We start from the raw sequence: 20,057 nt of genomic DNA, 5'->3' as shown, positions 1-20,057 counted from the left end.
GTCCTATAGATAAACTGAGGGGATAAACACTCACTTGAAAGGTATCATGATGGTTTCTTTCTTGTGACATCTTCAAAGTGAATGTTTAGACAATTTTTTATTTAATCAGTAGGACTTTTGGGGCCCAGTTAAAGACATTAATGACTTAAGCCTAGCATATACCGGCTACGGCACATATCATCATATCAATACACCTGTACATATCAAGTTAATAAAAGCGACGTCACACAGAGACTCTGGGTTAGGGGCCCCTGAGCTCATGGGCCCGGTAGGCCCGTTGGTTAATCCATCTCTGAATGCAAGGTTCCAAAGACTCGTAGAAAGACCGAGTCGGGAAATGGACGAATCGTTCGTTTCCTCTTGCTACAGAGCCTATGCAGGTCACGTGAAAAATTATCCAAAGACTCGTAGAAAGACCCAGTCGGGAAATGAACGAATCGTTCGTTTCCTCTAGCTACCAGTACAAAGCCTATGCAGGTCACGTGAAAAATAATCCTAAGACTCGGAAATGAACTAATCATTTCCGTTTACTTGGACGGGCCTATGCAACAGTCCCGATGTGCGGCCACGAGAAAATGAACAAATCCCTCTTTGAGAGGACTCGTTACTCCCGAGTCCTTGTAAGGATTCGTTCAAAATGAACGAATCGTTCACAAACGACACATCACTAACGAAAAAAAGAGTTAGTGTTGTGGGCCGACATACTTTACACCGACCTCCAACCAAAGTTGAGGATCTGCGTCCGTGGCTGAAGGCGCTGAATTTAAAAGAACTTTAAAATAAGTTTCCTTTTGTCTGCTCGTATCACTTGCAACATAAAGTGTGTAATAAGAGATAAACTAGCTATATTTTAGTATGTTTTAGTATTCTTAATGTATGATATTAGTAGATACAAGATTATAACCAAATGTATGGAATTGGCTGTGAGCAAAACAACTGCTGCAGTGCATCTAAATGTAATATAAAGCTTTTGAAACAACACAGTAATCAAATTATTTAATAGATGCCTCTTTCTAATTGCCATTAGATAGGAGGGAAGATTACTAGTGCACACCCTATAAATCATGTAAGTTTAAACACATCGCATAAAGCTTGTACCAGAGACCCTCGATGAAAAAGTTGTTACTATTTATTATTACAGCACAATTTGTGTAATTTGTCATTCATACATTTGCAGTTTATGGCTAATAGCAGAGACCAGGAGGGTATTCCAGGTAGCAGGTTTAACAAACTGTGGTCGAAATTTTGGTCATATGCCTAGATGTATGTGTATGAAATCTATAAGCTTCTATGTTCATTGGTAAGAGACAGGAAGGGAAGATGATTAAGTTGAGTTCAAAGGAATGTGAGGTGCTGATGGCTCTGTGGGCAGCTTGCCCTGGGGGATGGGTGAAGCATTTTATATGGCCTTCTGTCCTCCGGTCAGTGTAAGGGGTCAATGAGACAGTTGCTCTGAACTTTGGCTAGAAGGACTGTGTCCTGTTTCAATTTTTGTGTTAATTAACAGTATTGTTTGAAGATGGTCACACAAAGGACAGTTGACCATTTGACTGGTCAACTCCCGTGGTTTTATTATCTATTGGTTTGGGGAGATATGCTACATCAAAGAACTTTGGGACACTTGGTATGGAGATGTATTGTTTCAAGCTGTCACTAAGTTGAGTGAGCCAATCACAGAGTTTGCTACATTGATTGATTGACCTTATAGAATGCCATTTTATCTAAAGTTTATATAAGGTAGTGCATGTGTGATAGTTCTCAATCACTCTTGCGAACGATTTGTGACCAGCACACCTTTCGTAATGACTGATCACAAAGTGCTTTGTTTAATCTTAAGTTTGTACAAGATAAATAAATTAAATTGAAACCGCCATTTTGACTATGTTCAAATCTACACAGTCCAGCTAGAATTGTCTTCCACACAAACTCTGAGATTAACCCTGAACTCCGAAAATTCGGTTCCAGAAAAGCTGATATAAATTTGTTAACTCAACTCGGAGTAGGTCAACTCAGAGTTAAGCGCGGGCATGAGAACTATTAAAAGCCAACATCAATGGAGCTCTGATACTAGGATCCACCATGGCACCCGGCGACAAAAAACGTTGCATACTCCACCAAACTTCAGATACAAGTTTTATTTCGTGTTTATGGTCAAGCACATATTCTGGAAAAAAGCAACACGGCTGTGGCAGCGTATACAAGTGGTGTGGGAACAATTGCTGCCGAGTCAATGCATACATTTGACGGCAATAGCCAGTCCATATATTGAAAATTTAACCCCACTGTCTGTTAATATTACAGGAGAAAAAGTGTTTTATTAAATGTAAAAACATACTACGAACAGGTAACGCATATTTTGCTTAGGCTATACGCTTGTGATTGCAGCCTCGACGTCACCTTAGTTTTAATCATATTCGACATGATACTAAGTAAATATCAATTGGTGCCTATTTCAATTTGTAGTGGCAGTTTCCCCCAACAGAATGCTTTTCATCAAAAGATGATGATGATGATTAAGATGACGAAGAGACATTGACTGCTGCCGCAGAAATGGATGCAGAGAATTATGAATGGTAGCTACTGGTAGTTCTCTCCCCATCTACTTTTATTTACAGGCTTGTGAGATTTACACTTTTATTTACACTGACATTGTGAGAATAATTAATATTTAAAAACTGCACATTCTGATCCTGTTGAAAAGAGCATGGATGCTGTATACAGTGAGATGTTAATTTAATGGCAGGTGAATTTTGCATGTGGAACTGTGAAATGTAGCTAATGTAATCTCATGTATACCCAGTTACAAGTAAATGAGTTGTACAAATTGCACCTCATGAAGAAAGTGCCAAAAACTGACCAAGAGATGGTGAAGGCCTACTTAAGATAGAAGAATAAAGGTTAATCTCTAAAAAGATTTACTGAAACACCAGTTACGGGGGGATGCATGGTCACAGGTGATGTTAATTGTAGGAACAATAACCTACATTAACATTAATTGTTGAATTTGCTGAATTTCTATTTTGTTGAACTTGTTGTACTTTAGGGCAGAAGCATAAAGGCTGATCTTGTAAGGCTATCAACCTGCCCCCACCTCTCTTATGGTAAAATATAGAGTTACTGGATGGAGTCTCAACTAGATGGCTCTCACATCTTTGTAACTTACTGTAGCATTGCTAGACATGTTGATAAGTAAGCGTCAAGATTCGGGTGTGATTGTAGTTGTTCTTGGGTATAAAAGGAATTGTGAAGCATTGTTCTGTGGATTCTTGATCTCCTGAGACCTTCTCCTCAGCTCTGGCTTGTCCTACTCCTTCTTCCTCACCTCATGTTTTCTATCTCTGGTTTGCAATAATCGTAGTACAGTAGGCATAAGAGTTAACTACATTGATTGCATTCATTTTCAATATGATAAAATAATTATATTATTTAACCTTAATTTGACCATTCTTGCTTTGATTTAACCCAAAAAGTCAAATAACTATTATTCCATTGGTATTGGTGTAACGGGGGCAAATGTAATTAACATGTATTTGGGGGTGGGACAACCTGTCTTTCTGTGGATTGTGTGTGTGCTTGAGACGTCCCCCTGCAGGTGTACCCAATTGTGTATCTGATTGGCAGCCTACGGGATTGGTCGCGGCTGCCCATAAAGACCTGAGGTCCGCAACAAACCGGGAGTCTTCCTAGAGCCGCGCCGGACGACGACAACCTGGAGAGCGGCGTCTGATGACGACAGAATCTGGGGCCCGCGCTGGACGACAAAAGACCAGAGTTCTGCAACAAACATAGAAGTGATTTCTGGGCGACGACGAACAGTGACGGGCGCACGAGAGAGAGACATAGACTCGGCAAGCAACGGATCGAGACCCACCCTGTAGATCACCGGGAGTACAACGGCACTTAAGAATGCTTGGCTGGACTTGTTAGTTAGTTTCCTCCAGGATCACAATGACTCTTATTAAGTGACTCATTGCTCTTTTAGGTTAGATATAACGAAGCTAAGTCTTGTACTCGCTGTGAAATATGTTACTGTTGATTGTCTTCTACAGGTACAGTCCTGCACTTTTGTGGTTCATGTTGTTTTAATTTGTAACTTGTATAACTGCATGCTCTTATGGGTCTTCCCTTTTGGCACTTGTTTAGCTTTTTCACAATGTATGCTTCACGTTTTTGGCTACTTGCAATGTTTGGGACAATCTCGTTGTTATGTTCAGTGACCTATGCTCTTTTGTAAAGCTCTCTCTTGGAAGTCGCTTTGGATAAAAGCGTCTGCTAAATGAATAAATGTAAATGTAATCACCGAGGAACGGCCGGGACAACTACATCCCGTCAAAATCAACGCACGCATCTTCTATGGCGCATTGAAACATTTGGGCCGCCTTGGAACGATTTAGTGTGCTCATTCTTACTTCCTTATCTCCAGCCGGGACGGAGGGGCAAGTGCACTGAGAATTACGCCGGGACCATAAGCGTGGCCGGACGGAGCGCCTCATCTACCCAACCTCTGGCGGAACTCTGATTGGCTGGGCCGTGGGTTGGTTCAGGAGAACCCTTGACCTTGCTGGGCTGCAAGCAGTCCCATTGTTTTTAACTCTTGACATTGTGAGTGACTAGACGCCCCACTGGTGGTCGCAGTGCCCTGTGTGCATTGCATATCCCTGTGCCCAGAGCCCTAGACGCCACGGTGTAACATTGTGCAGTGGGGTTCGCCCGTTAATGGATTGGTTGCACAGTTGACACGCAGGATTGATGTGCCGAATTGATCGCACCTTTTCTCTTTCACATACGATTGCAGTGACTGTATTAGTTTTGCACGTTTTGGCGTTGGTTATGGAGGTTGCGCATGGCTATTTGGGGTACCCTGGCACTTTCTGCAGCTTTCACACATAGTATAAATTGTCACTGCCGGCGCCCGGTCTAGCCGTCTAAATTAAGAATCTCTCCTTGTGTCCCATTTTAAACTAATATTATTTTTAGACCGTTTCAATTAAAGCCAACTTTTTCTACTTTCACGTCTCTATATTGTTGTGTACCCAAGGGTCGGACATTTGGAACCTGTACGGTTACATTGGCATTATTTGGTTAATGTTAATACACTGTTCAGTTTCCCATCTTCCTTCAAACCATAGGGGAATTAGTTTGGGTTGTTTGGCCAATATATTGACCCCCAACAATGTTGAAAAAGATTTGCTGAAACAATTGTTACAGGACGGTAGCCTACATCATGTTAATTGTAGGAACAATAGCCGATAGAAATAGGCTACTCATTGTTAGATTTCTATTTGTAGGCAATAAAGAAGTGCCAAAAGGCATTTGGTCAATTCTGAGTGCAAGTCCACGGCGAGTAGCCTAACACTAGCAAAGAAGACCCAAGGGCTGAGAATGTTGCTAAAATAAATTACAGATTGTGACAGGAAACGGTAACGTTAACTTAGGTATTCATCAGGGAATTAAAGTACATCAAACCACAGTCTTAAAATCGTCTCCCGGCGTATAACTAAGCTAATTAAATTTAGTTTGATTAGTTTAGTTTAATTGCTCGGCTGAACCAGGAAATGATATGCCTTGTCTGCCAATGCTATCAGGCTAAGAAAGTGGGAGGGGATCGGTAGAAACGCAGAGTTTGGCATGGAAAACCTGCTAGCGAGCAGATTAGTTTCAAGGAGTAAGTTACCATGGAAACTTACCATAAGGTTTTGTTACCTCTCCTTCTGGAACGTGGAACTCAGAGTATGCCTCTTTTCAGGGTTAAACAACTCAAAGTTTTCACTAAACCCGCTACTTGGAATACCCCCCAAATGTAAAAACTTGAGCCTCAAGTAGATAAACAAGAAGCTAACGTTCTAGTGCTAACAATGTTAGCTGGTCGGTTTTGCGGGGAATCTCAAATACATGTAGCCTACTGACTGTAAAAATAATCACACAACTGAATTGTAGAGGACCTATGGTTTCAGACAAAGTATAGCAAATGGATATGCTCTGCAGTGAAATCGTTAGAACATCTCTTATGTTTGTGGCTAATGTGTAACGCCTGCTTATTGCAGCACAGCAGAGCGCAGGGCAGCGATCTGACCGGCAAACAAATTATAACACTTAAAAGTCATTTTTGAGCCATCCAGTGAAAGGGTGTATTGTTGACTTGTTGTAGCACACAAACATAGCACATCTGGCACTAGTGCCGCCGCTCCCATAACGCACACTACGGGGCACCAAAAAATTGGCAACTGAAAAATCATCATAGTTATTATAATTGTAATGCCGATATTATTTCAGTAGGCCTATATAAATGTTACGCACCTTTTAGGCATGTATATCACAAAACAGGCAAAACAAGAGATATATTTAATTGCTCAAAAAACTTTACGATGGTGCCCCAACCACACAAAAAACAAATACACACTCAACTTTCCAAGCTTGCCGTGGGGGTGCCCTTTCCTATCTCAGTGGCCTGACAAACTTTGACAGTAGGTTAGGTGAACTTTTCGAAAATGGCCTCAAAAAGACAACAAAAGTCAGGGGAAGAAAAAGCAATAAACTGCGAGATGATGCCCGTGCATCACTTTCAGGTAAGTCTATGTTTAATTATGGTTAAATACGGGAAATGTGCTGCTAACTTATAGTTAGCCTATGCATACACCTCGAACTAGCTGACGTTATTGCTAATTTTAGCACACTCAATTATGTTAGGTGCAAACTAAATTTAGATTTGACTGTTAAACATTATCTATGCATTTGAAATAACTGACGCCAGCTAGATGTTACTTTACTGTACATTCTATGATGCTTTTATATTCGATTGAAGTTTTAAAATGAGTAATAAAGGTGGAGAGCTCCTTGGCATGCTTTCAGTTTAAAATTTGTATAATTAATTTGGAAAACCATGCTGAGAAACGTAAGGATGGGGTTGAAAAATTAAGACACAAAAATACATCACCTTCACTTGACAAGGTTTTACCAATTGAAAAACGGCTGTTTATTTTACATATTTTGTTTATGCTCCAAAAACTATTATGCACTCAAATAAAGGCCCCAAAATTGTGCTCGCACGCATTAACTCCGTAACTAGCATCATATCAAACACAGAAAGTGGATGCATTGACAGGGCAGCTGTGGTGGTGGTGGTGGTGGTGGTGGTGGGGTGGGGGGGGCATCACAAAGGAATTTTGCGTAAGGCACCAAAATGGCTAGCGGCGGCACTGTCTGGCACAAATCCACCAAATTATTTAATATTTTAGCAGCGGGACTTCTCGGCAGTTCTCCATTGAATTGAATGATAGCCACGGTAAACCGGAAGTGCCAATACAACGGCAAAAAACAATACAAGTGCAAAAAGATGAAAAAAGTGGGCAGGGTGGAATAAGGTGAATACATAGACATAATAAAGAATAGATGCCGCATTGGCTGCTGGGAGCAAGAAATGGGGCCGCCATCTTGGAAAGGTAAAATTCCCAGTTGCGCAGCAGCAGAATAAACAAGATGCCACAACACTGTGCAGCATATTCATGCTCTAATCGGCGAACCATCTTAAACAGGGCTCAGGGGAGTACTTTTCACAAGTAATATTTACCATTACAGTACTATTTGTTGTTGTTGTTTTGCATTTTGTGAATAGAATCTTACCAACGTTGAGGAATCTTTAGCAAGAATCTTTGATATTACTGTACTGAAATTGTAGCTAGCAAGCTAGCCTAGCCCTATGTTTACTGCACTGGCCGGTGTATACCCGGCTATGAACTGAGACTTGATATGTCATATTCCATAACACTGACTTAGATGACACAACTAACACAAGAATGCTATTGTAGAAATAAAACAGATATTACTGGTATAACATTGGCCAGCGAATTTTACACAAGTGGCACCGACTGTATGCATCAGGGCAGTCGCTATAGTACTTGTACTTCTTCCACAATTGACCGAATTGGCCAAACAAGGCACGTACATTTAGCTTACAGTTTATATACTCTAGCTAGTTCATGTTGTTCTTCCCAATTTCACAGAAAGCTGCTAAAATCGAGGCTAAACAGTGCTACTACTGTCATAGCTGCCTATCAAAAACGGCCAAGCCGGACACGTAATTCTTTGCTCAAATAACTCACGTCACTCCCACAAACAAATTCTTCTTAAGTAAAAAGTTTAGACTTTTAATCGACAATATTGACAACACATATTAAGAAACTTGTCTTTACTCACAATATCGTCTCCGATTTCAATTCGAAGCTGTGAATCTAACACAGAAGGCAATCTCCCATGGTCTCCGCTCTGGCTCCGCCTCGGAAAACAATGGCTCCCGTTGCTGACGATACATTTATTTCCCCCTCCCAATAACCCCTAACCAATGAAATGTACTTTGAGCTTAAGTTATCATGAGTATCTGGCAGTTTTCAGAAATAAAATCGGCAATTGGACGGCAAAGATATTGACGTGGGAACCATGGGCATTTTAATACCCATATTTGAATGGTCTGGCAGGAAAGGGTTTAAAGGAAAGGCCCACTATGAATATTAAAATATGCCGAAACATGTGGCCTGTATCATAGTTACATGTATGACCTTTGCAGCAAAAAAAAATGTGTGAAAATCCGTTTGGTGTTCAGTGCGGTATGATTAATTAAATGTGCTGACAGCTCATTGCCCCAACCAAACAGATTACACTGAGTGGAGCGATCGGACCTTTCCAAGATGGCGGCCCCACGTCTAGTCAGTGCCAGTAGGCAGTAGCGTTCGATGCGTCGTCTATTCTTTTATGTCTATGGGTGAATACCTCCTGACAAGCGGTTGCCTTGGAGATGTAGCGATGGACCTTAACAACGTGGCATCTGATGGGCCACAAAGTATATAGCTCTAGCCTAAACAACGAAATATGTTTGTAGCTGTCGCTGAAATATACACATTTTCTTTATTAAAATGTTTGTGTTTGTTTGTTTGTGTGCTTGTGCATACTAAATTGTATTTATTGTTTGCTGATGTGGAATTTTGGTATTAAATGGCTAGAACACCTACTGGTGAATAAGTGAATTGAGCCAATTAGGCTACCATAGTCATGTGATGCACTTAACATACAACAGGGAAAGTGTGAATTTCGTTCTTTTGTAGCTACGATGTGCAAGAAGAAGACTGTGTGTGAGAATGAGAAGATTTAGCTACCCATAACTTTCTGGTTGAAGGGCGCACACGTTATGTCTTTGTTTGTCGTATTTGATTAGTAGTGATAATTCAGAGATTTGTCCAGAATTGGTTTGGCCACAAGATACACATTTACGTGGCATGTGCTGATGTTAGAATGTGATACATCTTATTTCAGTTTTTCACGGTGGTTTGGAGCATGAAGGCAAATAAAACTCATCAACCATCGGTTGGAGCGTGGTTCATCTTCAGCCAGGAGAAAAGTTTAGGAGCAGCTACAATGTTTTTTGCACAGGTCCGCAAACGCTTTGTCGCTTTGACAACGTTTTAAAGAGTTGCTTTGAAGAGTTGCTTGATATGTTGCCTTGAAGATGTAGTAACGTCACCAGCTGATTGCTCTGACAACATGGTGTCTGCTCCAGATTCGCCGTAACCTCAACCTATGGTCTCAGTTAACAAACAAATCGTTCTCACAAATCTCTACTTTCAAAGGCGTTTGCAGACCTGTCGAAGAGTAAGCATTTGTAGTTTGTACCCCCCCCTCCCCTTTTTCTCCTCTGTGAAGCACATTGAATTGCCTTCTGGCGCTATAGAAATAAAGTTTGATTGATTGATTTAATATTTAACCAATATAAGTAATTGCCTGGTGCCCAGTGGGAGGTGCTTCAGAGTTATCAAACAGGGGCTGTGTCTCTTTACTAATTTTGTGTTAACATATTCAGGTGCAAAGGGGCTTACCAAATGGACTAGTGTTGATGAGCCGAAGGGAGCGAGACACTGTGTCTCCTCCAGATACATGGTTGCCAAACCTATTGATTAACATCCAGAAAGGAACAAGATCAATACAACATATTATTTCACCCTAATCATAGTCCTTGTTTGACAAATACAGATAGCATGAACTCTAGTTCCATTATTGTGCCAAGTCAAACTCACCGTATGATTGGCCCTTCATTTTGGTTTTCTGGCTGTGGCCCTATCATCTGGAAATACAGAGGACACCCCCTCACTTTTATCTGCATAGAAATAGGCTTAACAGGGAGGTCACCAACCTAGGATAAAGGAGAGAAAACAGGAAGAAAACCCACTCTTGAATCTCATATATGGAGCTGAACCTCAAGGCTGGGATACCTATGAATTTTAAGGCTAACAAAAACCTTACTTTGCTAATGAGCTGATCTTGATATTCCCCCCACATGTTGGTAAAGGCAGTGATGTCTATTGTCTGGGTCTCAAAGGGCCCCAGCATCCCAGAGTCAGGCTGGACAAAGAATGCCAAACCTTTTCCATCAGCAAGGAGCCTGCTCACAAATTCTGCAAAACAATTAAAATACTCAAATTAGCACTGAAATAACAGACTTTAAGGCAATACAAAACCTGGTTCAACAATGTACACATTATGTTAAGTTTTAGGTGTGATGAAAAAGTTTGACTTACTTTCATGTTCTTTCTCCTCAACCTTCATGGTTTTTACAATGGAGTGCAGTGGTCTCCTCATGTGTGAAGCTCTGAAGTACGAAATGGATGCAAATAAACTCAGAATTTAGTCAACATGCAAGGACAAAAATGTACACGATTAGTAAAATTACAGAAATATTCAAGTCTCTGAGAGCCATTACCTCTTATGTGATTGGCCAGCTAATTTTGAGGGGTTGTATCCTGTGAAGTATTCCACCTCCACATTGAATGGAGCAGGTATAGCCGTGTGATTGGTTATGATCAACTGCTTGGTGACTGCTCTTCTCAAGTTAACATCTCCAAAGTCAAGCACCAAGGGAGAAGTGACCATATCATCAGAGATAGAGCTGAAAAGTTCAATAACATCCAATAAATACTTCTGAAGAGGAATTATCTTTACAATATTAAAATAATTTTCAACAGTTACATTTACAGTAGTTAATGTTCAAGTAGTAAAAAGGTAACTGAACAATGTTATTCTTTTTAAAACCCCACAGAAATAAGAGAACAGGATAAAAAGAAGATTCACCAATCTCCGGGTAGACAGTGGGACACGTAGAGTTTCTTGGCTTTAGATAAAAAGCCCAGATGCAAAAGCTCTTTCATCCCCTTAACCTCACAGACTGCTGCTACCTCAGTCAGCTCCAACTGCAAACACATCAACATAAAGAATAGAACTATGAAATATATAATATAAACAGAAAACCAATTGCAATGTACAGGTTTTGTGGAATATGTTAGTGTGTATAGGTTTTGGGTAAGGTTTATTTGCATTCATTCAACAGCTAATTCATACCTGACAATGGGATTTGATAATCCTCTACATAGTTATATTTGAATAACTACTTTACTTCACATAAGGTACCATATCTTTCAGTCCATGTGATCATTAATACTGAATCTAAACTTTCAATCAGCCAGCAGCACAAAATATGTGTCAGCCCATTCCTAGCAACCAATGTTTCAACCAATAACGTCCTGAACATAAGCAAAGCGCATGATGCATCTCTGGCTTTTCTTACTGTGTGTGCGTGCCATAAACAAAACAAACTGCAGAACTAAATGAGGGACTATGGCCATCTATATCCTGTTCATTTGACTTCTTAAAACTAGGATGATTGCAAAAAAAAAAAAAAACACTCACTCCCACTGGGTGGCTGCCTACTTATGCTACTATCAAAGAGGCAGAAGGGTTTTTAGCATATGAACTTTACAGTTGCAAAGTGATTTGCAATTTTTGGGTAAAGTTGAGTTAAGTCAAACCCAAAAAATTCTACTGAAATATTCTTTATAAAACTAAAACTGTTACCACAACATAATTATTTGTGTATTCATGATACCCTCTTGTCACTTGTCATTTTACGCTTAAACTTTAAATTCTAGCATGTCATTGTACATAATTGAGTATCACTATGTCATGCTCTGATAAAACTGTACATACTTCTGTGTGAGCTGTGAAGGTCACTGTAATCTCCATCTTGGCATTTGGGCCCAGAGTGCCAGTTGAGGGGTTGAAAGTGGCCGAGCATAGAGATGCCTGTCTACCATGGAGTGGAGACTAGGAAACAAACATGAACCAATAGAAAAACAGTAGCTTTTCTTATTTTTGAAAAATTATGTACAAAAGGCGCAGTGTGAAAATATAATAATTCTAAAATAAAGACTGAAAACATCTGAAATAATTATGTCAATAAAAACAATGACAAAAAGGTGGACAAACCAACTGAAACATAAACAAGCACCTTCTTAGGCCACATGTTATGATACCTTTATTAAGTAGATATATAAAATAGAACAGGGGTCTAAAAAGAAAGATACATGTAAAACTGATGAACGATTTGGGTTAAAGGACTGTATAAGTTCAGGTTCAGATATGGTGGTGTCGCCCTGGTGTGTCTGTTAGAACACCTCTGGAGTCGGAATGCGTTCCTCTGAGATTACGTGGTTATTGCAGGCAGCACAGCAGTACACAGGACTCAGGCATATTTATGTACTATTTTATCTTGTTTGTGGTCTATCAAAGGGGAATCAAATACAGATTATACATTAGTATGCATACATAACATTCACATACAGGTTTAATATGAACATATCGCAGACACACAACCAATTGCTAAGAACAGCATAATAATGGTGGTTACTATGTGATTTGCTGCCATCTAGTGGTCATTTACGTCTGTTTCAGTAACCTATAAGTTTAACCAAGTCAGCAACGTGCATCTTTGCGGGTGAAATAGAATACTCATTCACATTACAAATAATAATAACTGAGAGCTTACACATATAACACAAGTCTAACATACTCACAAGCATCTATAATAGTTAACCTAAACTGCGTTTAGAGTAGCCAGACATACAGCTAACGTCTTCACATACTACCGAACTCTAACATGCTAGCTGCTAACCAAACCAACGTCAACACAGTCCCGAATTCACGCGTACACTGACACAACAACAAAAATGACTCACGTTTCGTCAGTGACGCACAAACACGCCTGAGAACAGGCAACACGACCAATTGTACACATTAAACTTAACCACCGGACTAGCACCGTGCACTCTTCTGGAGTTTTTGCTGCGAACTCCTACTCCCGATCTCTGCGCATGCGCAACCTGTTGCGGTGTCTGGTCTTTCTAACAATACATATTTAATTATATTTAACCCTCCCTTAACCCTGCCCTCCTCCAGAACTACAGACCAGTATCACTGTTACCCTTCTTTTCAAAATCAATTGAACGTGCTGTATCTAACCAACTGTCTAACTTTCAGCTCTCTCAGAACAACTTGCTTGACCCCAATAAATTGGGCTTCAAGACAGAGACTGCCCTCCTTTCAGTCACCACTGCCCTCCAGTATGCCAGAGCGGCTTCCAGGTCATCCGTCATCTTTCTGCTAGACCTTTCTGCAGTGTTTGATACAGTTAACCACCAGATCCTGCTCTCCAGACTTTCTGAGATGGGCATCAGTGGCACTGCACTTCAGTGGAACTCATCCTACCTGTTGGGAAGATCCTACCAGGTCTCCTGGGGAGGCAAACTGTCAGACCCTCGCCAGCTCTCCACTGGTGTCCCACAGGGCTCTGTCCTTGGACCCCTCCTCTTCTCTCTGTACACCACCTCATTTGGACCAATCATCACCTCCCATGGCTTCTCCTACCACTGCTACGCTGATGACGCGCAGCTGTACCTGTCGTTCCCCCCGACCAATCCGGGGATCTCAGCTAGGATTGAGGCCTGCCTCACAGACATCTCCGCCTGGATGACCGAGCACCACCTCCAGCTGAACCTCGCCAAAACAGAACTTGTCATCATCCCGGCTAAACCCTCCATCTCCCACGATCTCTCAATCACCCTGGGATCTGCGACAGTGACCCCTTCATCCTCTGCCAGAAACCTTGGGGTTACCATGGATGAACGAGCTTTCCCTCACGGCCCACATTGCTGCAGTCTCCCGGTCGTGTAGATTCACCCTGTACAACATCCGGAAGATCAGGAGATACCTGTCCGAGCACTCCACCCAGCTGCTAGTCCAAGCACTTGTCCTCTCCAAGTTGGACTACTGCAGTGTTTCTCAAACTTTTTCAGACCAAGGACCACTTGGCCAATAAATAACAACTCGCGGACCATCTAGCTAAATAGTAGGCTATATCCCCGGAACAACAGGCCTCCAGACCTGGCGCCATACAATTGTTAGCGGCACATGATTTTCTAACTGAAAATGTAGGCTATTCCACTAATTATAATTTCCGCTAAGAAAAAAATACAAGTTAAAGTTTTGAGACTGCCTAACGATCTGAGTGTTAATCAAGCACACAGCCAGACATTGTAATTATTCTAGCCCAAACCTAGGACATATGGGTTTGATGTGATGCAGATAGGGACTTCCACAAAAAATGTTTGGCCATTATTTGAGCGCAAAATAGTTTTGGGAGATTTATGTAAAATAAACAGCTGTTTTTCAATTGGTCTATGGACCCAACCAACTCTATTTGGGAGGGGGGAACTCCCTCACATGCTCTGGTATAACCCATGCAGAGGCTGCGATGTCAGAATGCGGAACGTGTGTAGCCCTAATAGGCTACTACTGACTGTGTTTTGTTCATTCTGAGTTGCATGTAAGAAATGTTGCAATATTTTCTTGTGGCCGTCGCGGACCACTACGGGGGCAGGTCCGCGGACCACACTTTGAGAATGACTGCTGCAACTCGCTGCTCGCTGGTCTCCCAGCATGCGCAACCCGCCCTCTCCAGAGGATTCAGAATGCAGCGGCCCGCCTGGTCTACTATCTACCCAGACGCTCCAATGTTACCCCGCTCCTCATCTCTCTCCACTGGCTACCCATCACGGCCCGTATCAGATTCAAGACCCTGGTACTGACCTTCCAAGCAATGAACGGGACTGCACCCGACTACATCAAGTCTCTCCTGAAACCTTACACCCCCACCTGCCACCTACGGACTTTTTCAGACAACCGCCTGGTGGTCCCACCGCTCAAGACCGCCCGTTCCCAACACAAGCTCTTCTCCTGTCTGGCCCCCAGTGGTGGAATCAACTCCCCACCTCCATCAGAGACACTGACGGTCTCTCCTCCTTCAAGAAAAGGCTCAAGACGCACCTGTTCTGGGAGTACAACGGTACATAGGAACGGTTTGCTTGACCCAATGTTAGTTTCTTCAAGGATCACAATGACTCTTGCTTAGAGACTTGCTACTCTTGTGGTTAATGGTAACTGATTTAAAATGTTTGTACTTGCTGTGATATTGTTTTTATTGTTGCTTGTTTTTCTACAGGTACACTTGCACTTATAGCGGTCCATGTTGTTTAATTGTAACTCATTTAACTACATGCTCTTATGGTTCTTCCCTTTGGCACTTATTTTGGTTGTTCACAATATGTCCTTCATGTTTTGGCTACTCGCAATGTTTTTGGGGCTATCTTGTTGTTATTATCAGTGACCTATACACTTTGTAAAGCTCTCTCTTGGAAGTCGCTTTGGATAAAAGTGTCTGCTAAATGAATAAATGTAAATGTAAAGATATACCAGACTTCTATGTGACTTTACTATATGTGAACCTAAAATATACCTAAAAACAATACATAAATCTAGCATTCAAATATATATTTTTTAAACATCACAATGACTCAGATGTAACAAACACATTGAGGGCCCTATCTTGCACCCAGCGCAATTGACTTAGTCAACGACGCAAGTGTCATTCCTAGTTTGCACTCGACGCAAAGCCGACTTTTCCCTCCACAGACGCACGTCGAAATGACTTTGCGCTCCCGTGGGCGGTTCAGCGAAAAAGGAGGCGTGTTCCGGCGCAAACGTTCCCTGGTGCTATTTTGCAGTTTCCGAAAAACAATTCAGCCACTGACCGGGAAAAACGTGGTTTAAAGTCAATGGTGTAATATTCAGATGCTATTTTAAGGGCGCAAGCTTGGTCCGTGCGCACTGCTGGCGAGGCCAGGGTCTTTTTTCTGCGAAGCTAAGTTACATTGTTTTGATTTATGGTGTGTTACATTTCTTCAATGATTATAAAAAGATTTTCATAAGAAATTTCTATGTATGTGAACTTCATTTGTAACAACGGTGGTAATTTCCTCCCATGACTGTTTAACCGAAGCTAATTTGGTTAGGTTTCTTCTCCCATGCCCATCAGAATTTGGTTTATTCGCCATGAAGCTTATGTTACACAAATACGCGATTTGCTGTGGTAGGAAGGTGCAAACAATAAACATATGCTGGTATAAATTAAGTACATTACTTAAACTAATTCTAAGAACTAAACAATTTTAAAATATAACAATTTAATTTTTTTTAATATATGTAAAAATAAGAATAATAATTTGAATGAGTAGCATGAGTGGGCAATTTAGTGCAATGAGAAAACTGCTCTGCCTTTCTCATACAATGTCACTTCTCTATGTTTTAGGGCCCTGACGACAACGTCGATCTCCTCGGCTGTGAACCTCTGGCGTGCGCCTGGCAAATCCGCCGTTATAATAGCAATTCGCTATGGAACAAGCGCTGCTCTTAAAGGGAATGTGAGATGATGCTCTGATTGGTTTATTGCACGTTACGCCCAAACCACACCCATTAGTAATGTAGCTACTTCAGACCAACCCTTTTTAGATTTGCGCCAGGCGCAAAGTCATTTATCCCGCCGGCAAAATAACAACCAAGCTGAAGTCACGCCCACAAAGTTACTTGCGCTTTGCGTTTTGATACTTGCGTTTCAGATCGTCAAAATAGGGGGGTGAGACAGAAAACAACCTGTAGGCGTAGGGAGGCGACCATCTCGTCCACCGGTGTAAACTCCAACATAGCGTCACTCAGACGGGGGCTTGTGAGTATCCCCACACCGGTCCATTGCCTCACACCCTGGTCAACTCCAGAGAAGAAGAGTCTATTCCCTATCCAGGGGTATGGAGCCTGAGCCAAGACTGTGCGTAGAGGTAAGTCCCACCAGATCCAACCGGTAGCGCTCCAACTCCCGCACCAGTTCCGGCTCCATCCCCCCCAGCAAGGTGACGTTCCACATCCCCAGCCTCTGCCGCCTGTGTCTGGTCCGTCGAGGCCCCTGGCCTTCACTGCCACCCATGTAGCAGCACACCTGACTCCCACGGTTTCTCCCATGGGTGGTGGGCCCAAAGGAGGGGGTGCCACATTGCGTCTTCGGGCTGTGCCTGGCCGGGCTCCATGGGCAACCGAGTCACCAGGCGCTCGTCAGAGAGCCCTCTGTCTGGGCCTGGCTCCAGATGGGGGCCTCGGGATTCCTCCGGGCAGGGTAACTCATCCTCTAAGATTGATTTCCATGTAAGCCTTCTTGAACCATTCTTAGTCTGGCTCCTCACCTGAGACCACTTTGCCTGGGAGACCCTACCAGGAGCACCAGGCTCCATACAACACAGCCCTCATATTCATGAGGACACACAAACCTCTCCACCACGGTATGGTAATGCTTCCCGGAGAGGTGACCAGAGACAATGCTATTGAATTGTAACCACTACGTTTATGATGTACATTGCGTAGATGATGCATGATGATATTGATAGTAACTGACCTCTATCCAGGTGAACTGTGCAGGAAGCAAGGTTTGGTTTAACATTGTCACAGTTGTCTTGGCAGGGACCTCCACATAGAGCTCTAAGAAGATCAGCTCACAGCTCAGCAGACACACTTGGGGGGATTGGACATCCGCCTGCACCAAGAGGTGGCTGCGTGGAGGCAAGACAACAAGTGACAGCTAGATATTCTCGTTTGCATCTAAAATATATGAAATAGATATTCTGTTACCCAATACATTTCTTAACATTTATTAGGGTTCGATTTATTATTTGAACATATGTTGTTCATATTTCTGGAAAGATCAAATAATGTCATGTTCACACATTGACAAATGACACAATGACAAAGACAAATGACTGAGTAGTCTTAGATAATGCAGCACAGAAAACTTAAGTCTATTAATTCCCTGGTGCATTCAGCCTTGAGCCGTCACAGCTATCTAGTTTAGAGATGTGTTTCAAGGACTCATGTAATTTAATTTAGGGGGAGGGGGGATATCATGCATTGTTGCTAATTGCTTATAAAGTGGATATTTTATTTCAGTATACATCAGAAAATGTTGTTACATCAATTAATTAGTTAACTGATGCAAAAACTCTGCCTGGACATTGCAAATGTGCACAGCCTCCTTGGTCCTTTTTTTAAAAGCAGGCATGCGATGCAGGCATGCGATGCAGGCATGCGATGCAGGCATGCGATGCAGGCATGCGATGCAGGCATGCGATGCAGGCATGCGATGCAGGCATGCGATGCAGGCATGCGATGCAGGCATGCGATGCACATTTTGCCTCCTCAGTCGGTTGTCAGTGTCTTATTTATGTATATAAAAAAACAAGACTACTGTATTTTTCAGCACTGCATAGCTCAAGGAAAAAATATGTTAACATAAACATAGCAAACGTCCCTCAGGCAGAACTGTAGATCAAAGGTTCCCAAACGGTGTGCCTCAGTATGCCGTGAGGCAAGGCCAGGTTTGCCGTGGGATTTTGTGACAGCCATACACATTTTGCTATAAAATTTCAGAATTGATGGCTTAGCGCCAGTAAGATTTGTAATAAAATATCAGCCTTGGTGGCACATACAGCGTACAAGTTCATGAACTTGGTGGACAACACACAGACGCACAAAGAATGTTACCTCCGAAAGTCCTGTCAAACAACAATAACGGCTTGCGGTTAGCTAGTTTTGCTCAAACGTCTTTAAGAAAGACAGAAAATGTATCGCTTTATTGTGAGGAGCAACCACAGATAGTCAGCGTAGAAGAACCACCTAAAGAGAAGAAAAGAAAAACTGTCAGTAGACAGTATCATGAAAGCTACCCGTCTTATGGCTTCGGCTGGACCGGGGATGTCAACTGTCCCCATCCCGAGTGCGTCATCTGTCGGGAGAAGTTGGCTACTGCTAACATGGTGCCAAGTAAACTGAAGAGGCACTTGGAAACCAAACATCCCTTTCATGTTGAGAAACTTGGCCTTCTTTAAAAGAGCGAGGGATCGTTTCTTTGATTGTGTAAAAGTGTCTGATAAGGCTATGCAGGCAAGTTGTATGCTAGCGGAGCTTATTGCAAAGCAGAAAAAAATTGCAGGTGTCATGCTGGGTCCAGATGCCGTAAATGCCTTATCAAAAGTTCCTTCGTCAGATAATAAAGTTAAAAGAAGGATCAACGACATGTCAGATGACATAGAACAACAGTTGACAGAGAAACTGCAGGTCAGTGGCACATTTTCTCTACAGGTAGACGAGTCAACTGACATAAGTGGGTCTGCATAACTTCTGGCAAACGTCAGATGTTGATGGTAATTCAATCAAAGAGCCTTTTTTCTTCTGTAAAGAAATGGAAAGCCACACAACAGGGGAAGTGATATTCAGGGTAACAAATGACTATTTAAAAGAGAAAAGTCTGACCTGGGACAAGTGCGTCAGTCTTTGTACAGCTGGTGCGGCATGCATGACGGGGAGAGTGAGAGGTTTTATTGCCAAAGTTAAAGCACAAAACCAAAATATTGAGACAAACCACTGTATTTTACATCCAGAGGCATTAGATGCCAAAACCATGCCCCCGGAGTTGGATGAGGTGCTGGATCAGTCTGTGCAGGTGGTGAATTACATAAAATCAAGGCCCCTAAAGTCTCGGCTATTCTCCCAACTGTGCGCTGAGATGGGAGCTGACCACCAAAGCCTACTCCTCCACCCAGAGGTACGTTGGCTGTCACGGGGCAAAGTCCTGTCCCGTCTTTATAAGCTACGAGAAGAGGATTTGGAGTTTTCGAATGAACACCAGTGTTTCCCACACATAGACTAATTTTTGGCGGTGTGCCACAGAATCAACACCGGCCTCCTCATATTGCGTTTCGTACAATTTTTTTTTTAACACTGTTTAGGTTAAAACACGTAGCGTATTT

The 20,057-nt window shown here is 42.2% G+C and overlaps 1 protein-coding gene across 8 annotated transcripts in view; it reads right to left on the bottom strand.

Annotated features, from left to right (window-relative positions):
* The window catches only part of dlec1 (DLEC1 cilia and flagella associated protein), a 138,827-nt gene that overhangs the window by 25,177 nt on the left and 93,593 nt on the right, over positions 1-20,057 (bottom strand). For all 8 annotated transcript variants that reach the window (XM_084702956.1, XM_084702958.1, XM_084702961.1 and 5 more), the window contains 8 exons: positions 17,651-17,804; positions 12,025-12,141; positions 11,113-11,231; positions 10,745-10,930; positions 10,563-10,633; positions 10,288-10,439; positions 10,062-10,177; positions 9,864-9,934 (listed from right to left, as the gene is read on the bottom strand). In XM_084702956.1, the coding sequence (XP_084559082.1) occupies positions 9,864-9,934; positions 10,062-10,177; positions 10,288-10,439; positions 10,563-10,633; positions 10,745-10,930; positions 11,113-11,231; positions 12,025-12,141; positions 17,651-17,804 (986 nt within the window). The remainder of the gene's footprint in view (positions 1-9,863; positions 9,935-10,061; positions 10,178-10,287; positions 10,440-10,562; positions 10,634-10,744; positions 10,931-11,112; positions 11,232-12,024; positions 12,142-17,650; positions 17,805-20,057) is intronic.

This window comes from Hypomesus nipponensis, chromosome 8 (assembly GCF_054491055.1).
Source record: "Hypomesus nipponensis isolate SF chromosome 8, ASM5449105v1, whole genome shotgun sequence".
In the NCBI taxonomy this organism is placed as follows: Eukaryota; Metazoa; Chordata; class Actinopteri; order Osmeriformes; family Osmeridae; genus Hypomesus; species Hypomesus nipponensis.
Note: the sequence above shows the minus strand (reverse complement) of the source record. Positions and strands in the feature narration are given on the sequence as shown.